Source organism: Vicia villosa, unplaced genomic scaffold (genome assembly GCF_029867415.1).
Source record: "Vicia villosa cultivar HV-30 ecotype Madison, WI unplaced genomic scaffold, Vvil1.0 ctg.000731F_1_1, whole genome shotgun sequence".
Lineage (NCBI taxonomy): Eukaryota > Viridiplantae > Streptophyta > Magnoliopsida > Fabales > Fabaceae > Vicia > Vicia villosa.
The window spans coordinates 692,392-702,434 of NW_026705327.1; the positions used below are offsets into that span (position 1 = coordinate 692,392).

Consider the following 10,043-nt stretch of genomic DNA (forward strand, 5'->3'; position numbering starts at 1 on the left):
AGGGGTCCGCCCTTTTGTTTATGGCCCGATCATTTTCGCGAGGTCTAATGCTTGGTTGACTTGGGTTGAGCTGCTCCCCTTGGATATGGCGGGACCGCTTTTCTACCACTCGGTCAGTACCGTTGGTTTGTTTGCTTTACGAGCGGATGCTCGTTTGTGTGATATTCTTGTGTGCTTCCCCTTTTCCCTCGTAGGTTGATAGCTTAGCTTAGACTTGTACCCTTTGTATGATAACATTAGGTAGCAAGCTTTCCCCCTTAGCTTAGGTTTTCCTCATGCATTCTTTAAAACACAAACCACACTCTTTGATTTTCTTTTCTTAAGAGCTTGTTATTTCCGCTCCATTCCCAGCATAAGTCTCCAAAGGTCGAGCAGCGGACTGTGAATGTAACTCGTTCACCTAAAAAAAACAAAACAAACAGAAATTAGTTAGCCGAGCTACGGTAGCTCTGATTCTGCAAAACAGATACGTAGGCAGCGGGGTAGGGCCCGTGCGAGCATAATCCTTTCTTTTCCCTACATTTTGCATTCATTTTAGTCCAGATTAGCGTAGATTTATTACACATCCATAGATTTAGACACATGCGTGGATACCATCGAGTACGATGGGCGTGAGGGGTGCTAATACCTTCCCCTCGCGTAACCGACTCCCTTACCCTTTTTCTCTGGTCGTGAGACCGTTGTTTTGTTTTGTGGTTTGCTGGCATTCCCTTCCTTTTCTGGATAAATATGTTAGTGGCGACTCTGTTAATTTTCGCGGTAGCGACACTTGGTAACAATCCTCGCCACATGTCATTTGGTAATAATTCTAAATACAAACCTTAATTATCTAAACTCTATATATTAAAATAAATCTACTTAATATAAATCCAAAGAAGTCATGATGGCAACCCTAGCCACATGTCTTCTTGGTAACAATTCTCGCCACATGTCATGGTAATAATTCTAAATACAAATCTTAATTATCTAAACTCTATATATTAAAATAAATAATAATAATTATTATTATTAATATAATAATATAATACTAAACTAAACTATCACTATTAATAATAATGATATAATTTCTAACTAATACAAATATTAAAATAATAATAAACAGATAATTGTCATTTGGTTATAATTCTAAATACGAATCCTAATTATACAAACTTTATATTAAAATAAATAATAATAATAATAATAATAATAATAATAATAATAATATAATACTAAACTAAAACATCACTATTAATAATGATAATAATAATTAAATATCTAACTAATAAAAATATTAAAATAATAATAATAATAACAAAAATATAATATAATAACCAACTACAACATATAAATAATAATAATAATAATAATAATAATAATAATAATAATAATAATAATAATAATAATATATTCAACTAACACTATTATATCTTATTTTCTTAATTTTCATTTTTTTATAAAAAAAAAATTTATTTATCAAATAATAATAATAATACAATTTTTTTAATTAACACTATTATATTCTACTAACATTATTATATCTTATAATCCTAATTCTCTTTTAATTATTTTTTTAATTATTCTCTTTTATATTAAAATTATAATTATTTTACATAAACTTTGAATTACTTAGTTTTTCTAAATAATAAATACAAATAAAAAATATAAAATTATTTTATCATTTTTTCAATTTAAAATTTTAGTAAAATTGATATAATTATAATATCTTAAAATTAATATAATATATAACTTATATGATATATAATAATACTATGGCAGTCAACTGTGCTCTTGTGACCCTAATCCCCAAAACAAAAATTGCCAAGACTATGAAAGATATGAGACCTATAGCTTGTTGTACCACCCTGTACAAAATCATTTCCAAAGTTCTCACAAATAGATTAATCACATTGATTAATTCTGTTGTGGATGATAGTCAAACTGCCTTCCTACCTGGAAAAACCATCCATGATTTATCATTCTAGCATTTGAATTGTTGAGAGGGTATAATAGGAAGCACTTATCACCCAGGTGTACAATTCAAATTGACCTACAAAAGGCCTATGACACTGTGGAATGGGACTCTTTAGAACAAATTATGCAAGAAATGAGCTTCCCCAGTCAGTTTATAAAGTGGATTATGATCATGGTTAGAGGTGTATCATACAAGTACGTGGTAAATGGGCATGTAAGTAGTATTCTCCAAGCTAAAAGAGGGCTGAGACAGGGTGATCCCATCTCACCTCTTCTATTTACCCTTGTCATGGAATACTTACATAGGCACCTGTCATCTCTCAAAAAAGAGGAGGATTTTAAGTTTAATCCTAAATGTGCTAAGCTGGGGATAACCAACATCTGTTTTGCAGATGATTTATTACTTTTTGCAAGAGGAGATGACAGGTCTATAAGGCACTTGATGGGGAAGTTTCAACAATTTTCAGAGGCAACTGGCTTAAAGGCAAACCCTGCAAAATGTAAGGTATACTTTGGGGGTTTAAAGGATCAAGAGCAAAGAGAAGTTGCAGCTGCCAGCAATTTTGGTGTGGGTACCCTTCCATTCAAATATTTGGGGGTTCCTTTATCCACAAGGAAACTCATTCTAAATCAATGCCAACCTATTATTGACAAAATGCTTGAGAAGATCCAACACTGGTCTGCTAGTTTGCTCAGTTATACAGGTAGGAAGCAGCTCGTTCAAAGTACATTGATGACCATAGTTGGCTACTGGATGCAAGCTTTTCCTCTTCCAAAAACTATTATCTAGAGAATTGAAGCTATTTGCAAGAATTTCCTCTGGTCTGGTAGAGCTGTGGGTAGAAAGGCCCTGGTGGCTTGGGATAAAGTTTGCCTCCCTACTAGTGCAGGTGGTCTGAATCTGACTTACCTAAGAGACTGGAACAAAGCTACAATTCTGAAATTATTGTGGAATCTCCATATGAAATCGGATAAGCTGTGGATTAGGTGGATTGGAGCCTATTATCTGAAAGGGGGTAGCATAATATAATGGGAACCTAAGACCACAAGCTCGTGGATGCTTAAGAACATAGCTAAGGTGCGTGAACTTACTATGCAGAGTGAGTACTAGAGTGACAGTATTCATCAGAATAAATTCAACACCAATGGTACAAGGAACTGAGGGGAAGGCATGATAATCAACCATTGAGAAAGATTTTAGTCCAAAACTATGCTAGACCAAGGCCGTGTTTTATCCTATGGCTAGCTATTCTGAACCGGCTCCAATCCAAAGATAGATTGATGAAGATCAATTTTCATACTGATGGAAAGTGCAATTTTTGTGAGCAGCCTGAAAGTATCGAGCACCTGTTTTTTATGTGCAGATTTACCAGTAATGTTTGGAACCATATCATGGAATGGATAGGTTATTGTCGAAACTGTAGGGGTTGGGAGGAGGAGAAGAAATTGTTATGTCTAGAAACTGCAAAGAAGGGGTGGCGACGCTGCCTCCTTAAGCTTGCCATTGCTGAAGTTATATACCAGATATGGCAAATGCATAATGATAGAATCTTCAGCCAAAAGAATGCAAATGGAGATATCATGGTTAGAATCAAGCAGACTATTGTCATTAGAGCTTGTGCCAAGAGGGTTTTGAAGAACCATATGAAGATGGGTACTTTATCTGTTAGCTGAGTTTGTTTGGATTCTGTTTGTTGATTAGAATTATGTCCTTCTTGTAACTTTGTTTCAATTAGCTGCCTGGATCGGATTGTGATCGACATGGTTTAATTGTTTTTGGTAATAAAATTTTTACATTTTACTCCAAAAAACATGATGATAATACTATTAATATTCCTATTCCATTTCCAATTATAAATTTAAAAAATAAAACTCATAAATTTAAAAAGTAAAACTCATACAAAACTATAAAACTATAAATCTAAAGTTGTCATGATGACAATCCTAGACACAACCTTAACCTTAATGTGGATGTGACATTATATTAAAATTTTCATTTTCTTACAAAAATAATAATTTAAATTTATAATTGATAAAATAAATATAATAATATCAAGTTAAATTACATCTTTTTCTATTCTATAACTCCGATTACTATTAATTCCCAATTAGAGTTGCGGTGTTGATTGGCACGCTTTGGAGAAATCGTAATAATATGATTTGGCATAATGAGAGTGTGGGATGTTCTAATCTTGGCTTACATGCTTTCTGTAGTTGGCAAGAGTGGTTTATGGCTCAGGAGGGTAGTGATCGGGAGCAATCTAACCAACCACCTTTGTCTTGGAATCCGCCGGTGTACGGTAGATTGAAATGCAATGTAGATGCAGGTTTTAACACTAGAAGGGGAACTACTAATAGAGGTTGGTGTTATAGAGACCATTTGGGGAACTTTGTTCATGCTGGCGTCGCGTGGGATTTTTTGTCTTTGCCAATTATTGAAGCTGAAGCTTTGGCTCTCAAGGAAGCTATCTAAGTTGCTATTGAGCTTCGGGCGGAGAATGTTATTTTCGAAAGTGATTCTTAGATTACGGTTCAAGCTACTAGGACGGGTCTCATTGGTTCCTCTGAATTTTCTTCTATTATTTCTTCTATTCGCAATTTATTGCTTAATTTCCCCAACTTTGAGGTAAAGTTTGTAAAGCTCCAAGCAAATTCGGTTGCTCATGCCTTAGCTAAGGCGGCCGATTTCTGGATTAGGCGTAGTTTTTTTAATTGTCCGCCTCTTTATATTGAACCATTGCTTATAAATGATATGAATTAGGTTTCTTTTGATAAAAAATACTCTTATAATAAATTTCATTGTTAATAAAACGGTAACTCATTAAATATTTTTATTAACCCTTTTTAATATCTTTAATTATTAAACAAAATTATTCAATATAAATAGGTCTTATCTACCATCAGATCCATATGAAAATGAAATCTTTTTTTTTCTTTAGTATTGATAGTTTAATTATTTTTTCTTAGTTCTCACTTATATTTTAACTCTCTTTCAATTTATGTTGCAGGCTAATGACTCTGATTTATGTTTCAGGTCCTTGACTCAATTTAATCTATGTATCAATTATTTAAATATTTTATCAATAGTGTTATGTAATAATTTGTTTTGAGAATCAATATAATATTTGGTTATTTACTTTTATAATTTTCTCTTCTTTTTATTGTTTATTTGAATATAACTATTTTTGCTATGGGAATGAAAAAAAGAGGATAAAGAAAACTCTTATTGTTTCTACTTTTTCATCCCTCTTACTTAAAAATTTTGAAAAAAATCGCAACTCATGTAAGTATAATTTTAACAATAATCTTTGAGAGAATTGTGTATTTGATTTAAATTTATTTATTTAATTATTATAGATTTTCGATAAACAAAAATGAGAGTGTGAGAAGAATTTATGAATAAAAAATGTCTCATTTATTAATATTTTATTGTGTACAAGCCATTTGTGATTCACTAAATATTCTAATAATGATAAAAATGATTTTTTTTATGCAATTGATACATCTATCTATATATGTTTACATCACAAATACCTATGTGATTTATTTTTCATTTGAAAACAAAATAGAAATTTAATTAATTTAATATTGGTCTTAACGGAAGTAGTTTTTATTCAAAAATAAGGTAATGTTTATCTTGATATGGATTGAAAAAAAACTAATAAATTCATCATTTGAAAAAGTAGAATTAGTAGAATTTGTTCTCTATATGTAATGAAGAGTTTGTAACTCCTACATTCTACCTTATGATTTTGTTATTTATAGTATTTGTTGCTTCCACTTTTCTGTAGTATCATACCATTGTACAATATGGCGAGACCATTGGCGAAAATCGGTGACATCAATGATAGCAAAGAACTTTGGAAAGTTTCTGTTCGAGTGCATGCTATACTTTGGAAATTCTTAAGAAGGCATGCTATACTTATTTTAAACCATCATAGGCATGGGAATGGTTATGTGTTTAATTTTTTTGGATTTAGTTTTGATCATGATATACTTTTGGATGTAGAATTGCTTTCACGGATTTGGTTGTTGTAGTTTAATTTCAGCTGTCTGGTTTCATGCAATGTGTTTGTTCTTATATGCATTTTTGAGCTCATATTGACATATTGGGTAACTTAAACATAGATTTCTTCCTTGAAGATTGAGATTTTACTTTAAATATATAACTCATGTGGACATCATCATATCATTTTCCATATAAACTAATGTGAATAATAATGAAGTCTGGTATATTAAATTTTGATTTTTTTTAATAGGCGATTGATTGAAAAAGCTCGCACTAGGGGTGCAACCCTTACAGAAAAGGAACAATCCTAAAGGTTAACATAATCGGATAAGGGAAGTTTAAACCATTCGTAATAAGATGGTCTAAACTTAGGGTATCCGACACACAACCAACGCCAAGCTAGAAAGACTATATTAGTACAAATTACATCGAAACAAAACCCCTCGTCCTTGAAGATTATGGCATTTCTCGTTAGCCAAAGACTCCAAACGGTAGCAAACCAAACAAAATTGATAAGAGTTCTTCGCTTTCTATTCTTCACCTTAACTTGTAAATCGCCAAAGAACAAGAACTCCTCAAAGTTGATTTCCTCCTTAATGCCTAACCACCCAAAAATATGATTCCAAATCACCCTCGCCTCATGGCAAAGAAAGAAAAGATGAGATGTAGATTCCAAAACATTACCGCTAAAGCCACAATTTGGATTGGGAATACTAGTAAGGCCTCTCATCAATAATTGATCCTTAGATGGAAGCCTATCAATTAGAAATCTCCAAGCAAACAACTTAATTTTGGGCGGAAGATTAAGATCCCACATAGCATTCAACCATCCAATTAAAGTAGAATCCCAACCAAAAGGTTTAGAGTTGTTCACCACGGAAGAGATGCTTGCCACTATAAATTCCTTCTCCACATTATTAGACCACTCGAAAGTGTCGTTCTCAAACTCGCTAGGAAGGTGGCTGTTTACCAACATGCTGAAACGATTCCAGCTAGGCATGGCAGCCGCTGCTGCCCATGCAGTCGAACCGGTACTGTTATTGCCAATAAAAAGCACCGCCAAATCCCACCTATGTGATCCATCGGTACAAATCAACACCTCCGCCGCCGTGCAATATTTCTTAGAAGAAAGCTCAAACAAGTCCGGAAAAGACATGCTAAGAGAAGTATCACCCAACCAAAGATTATGCCAAAAAAGAGTGTCCTTACCATTCTTGCAAAGAGTTTTAAAGCAACCAATGAAGCCATTGTCCACGACCTCCTCCGACAAGTTGTTCTTACGCAAATCCTTCCACCAAATCGATTCATCCCTTCCTATGAATTCTCCCCCAATTTCTTGAATCTTGGTTTTAGGACTACCGTACCTCACCTTTAAAAAACGACTCCAAATGGCCTTGTCCTCATTAAGAATTCTCCACTTCCACTTCAAGAGAAGCGCTTTGTTCGTCTCCCTCACATCTCTAACCCCCAATCCACCTTTCTCTTTTGGCCTAAAAACCACCTCCCACTTCACCCAATGGATACTTCTTTTCTCAACATTACCACTCCATAGAAACTCACTTTGGATTTTCCTTATCTCCTTGACTACCTTACTCGGTGCTTTAAAGAAGGAAAGAGTGAAAATCATAATAGAATTCAACACCGAGTTTAAGAGGGTGACCCTTCCTCCCATTGAAATATTTCTACCCTTCCACAAAGAAAGCCTCCTCTTGATATTATTCAGCACATCCGCCCACACATTCTTTTTCCTAGGGTTATCCCCCACCATGATACCTAAGAATTTGAAAGGATACACCCCTTTCTTACAAGCAAGAAAAGTCGTAGCGGCATTAGAATACCACTCCCCTACATTCACCCCGATAATATTGCTTTTAGCAAAATTAATCTTCAAACCTGACACTAATTCAAAGCCTCTCAAGATCACCTTCAAATTCCAAAGTAGTGGAACTTAGCAGACTTACCACTTAAGTACAAATGATTCAGATTCAAAGATATGTATAATTATATTTTGGTAGTTGAGTTAGAATTGAAAGAATTTATTAACTAAAAGTAAGATATTTTGATTTAGTTTTAAATGGTTCTATTTTAATTTGGTGTGTCATTCATGATGCTGGTTTTTCGGTTGCTTTATAATCCATACATATAGGTATTCATTCAAAATCTGTTTTGACTAAGTTTGGGTTTTCTCTACTTACAAAATATGAGAACGTGTCGAATAATGGGGACACTAGTACGCACCCCAAACTCGTTCCGTTTATTTCATTACAAAGTTTATTGATTAGTTTTGATCATTTAGAACATTAAATATGTTGTCAAAGTTTAAATATTTTGATTTTTACTATTCATTGTGCTAAATTTGATATTTTGTATTGCCTAATTTAATAGCACTTTTGATAGCGCTTTGTTTGAAAACGCTATCAAACATGTTCCCTTTAATAGCACTTAGTTTAAAAGTGCTATCAAAATCATATCAAAACACACACAAAATGCATACTTCAATAGCGCTTTAGAAAAAACGCTATTAAAAATCAGTAGTTTAATAGCGTTTTAAAAGTGCTATTAAACAAAAAATGTTTACAATAGCGGTGCGATTAATAGCACTTTTAAGCGCTATCAAAAACAAACAAAAAATGCTATTAAATAGCTTATTTGGTGTAGTGATTATTTGATTGGTGTTCGTTGTTGCGGTTTTTATTTCAAGTTGTTTATTTAATTTTTTTTTTTGGATGGAAAGATAGTTTTCATTCAAACGGAAGAAAGAACATCAACATTCATGGTGGGATAAGTCCCCAACCACATACAATCTCCTTCTCTATGCCCAACTCCAACAATATTAATGGCAGCATAGTTTAAACTTCTAGGAATATAAATAATGGAAGGGTTTTTTTTGGTACTTAATGTATCAATTAAATTTGTTTAAAAATTTAAATTTAAATTTGGAGAAGATAAAAAACTGTCTCTAATCCATCCAATTGTCATGCCTACTAACTTTTCTCTTCGTTTGCTTAATATTATATTTACCATGAACCTCTATAACACTAGTCAGCAATATATTATCTTATTTTTATTTAAAATAATTGAACTCACACTTTATTTAATACTTTTTTATAATATGTTTTCGTAAATAACATACTTTCCACTTACCAAACATCAAGCAATAAACACTAAAAAATAAAAAAAGGATTTTTTTTTCATTTATAAATTTCATTAAAAATAGATAACTTTTTCACATTGCTTATTGATATAATCTTAATCTTCATTTTAGGACATCAACAAAATAAAAACTCTTCCATCTAGTTCTTTAAGTCTTCTTCACTGATGTAGAATTAGTTATTGAATCCTGGAAATAATTAAAACAAATAAATTAGAATAATAATTAAAAACAAATATTTTTTGTGAGTATAAATTAATTAATAAAAAAAAGGCAATAGAAACAACATACTTGCTACAATCAACGGTAGGACTAATTGTAAAAGACAAATTAATGTGACAAAGTTGTGGAAGTTGAGCAGCCCTGTCTGGTTTAACTCCAAACCTAGTAGAAGCATCTTTGAGACATTGGCAGACACTTCTCAGAATAGGAGTTGTGTTAGCCTTATTGAACAAATTAGTAGCTCCAGTGCAACACTCAGCAGATGGTGTTGGTGGAGGAAATCCTGTTAGAAAAGTTAGACATGGCAATAGATTTGAAATAGCCTCTGGACATGAAACGTCATCGATTTCACTTGCATGTAATGTTGTTGTCATTATCATGCACAAAACTAATATTGCAGCAACAGTTTTCTGGCTCGACATCTTAATATTAGTATGGATGGATCTATCTAGCTTTGGTTTTTCCATTCAGTTTTGGTTATGATTATTTGTATCTGAAGTCTCTTCAATTTATAGGCATGGATGTTAACTTATTATTTTATTTTAATTTAGAATTAATGTATTATTTAAACGGTCAATCAACCTAATAACTACATCATTAAAACCATTTAAAGAAATGTTCATTAAAGATTTTAAATTAAATATATTATAGTATTTAAAATTACCCTCAACTCAAGAAATTATTATATTCAATTGCATATAAGAGATA

General features: G+C 32.4%; 1 protein-coding gene across 1 annotated transcript; it reads right to left on the reverse strand.

Annotated features, from left to right (window-relative positions):
• Nucleotides 1-9,292: 9,292 nt before the first annotated feature.
• Nucleotides 9,293-9,757, reverse strand: LOC131630744 (non-specific lipid-transfer protein 1-like). The gene is made up of 2 exons (XM_058901495.1): nt 9,405-9,757; nt 9,293-9,302 (listed from the first exon to the last, which is right to left on the reverse strand). The coding sequence occupies exons 1-2, from the start codon at nt 9,755-9,757 to the stop codon at nt 9,293-9,295; spliced, it is 363 nt and encodes a 120-aa protein (XP_058757478.1).
• Between the last annotated feature and the right edge of the window lie 286 nt (nt 9,758-10,043).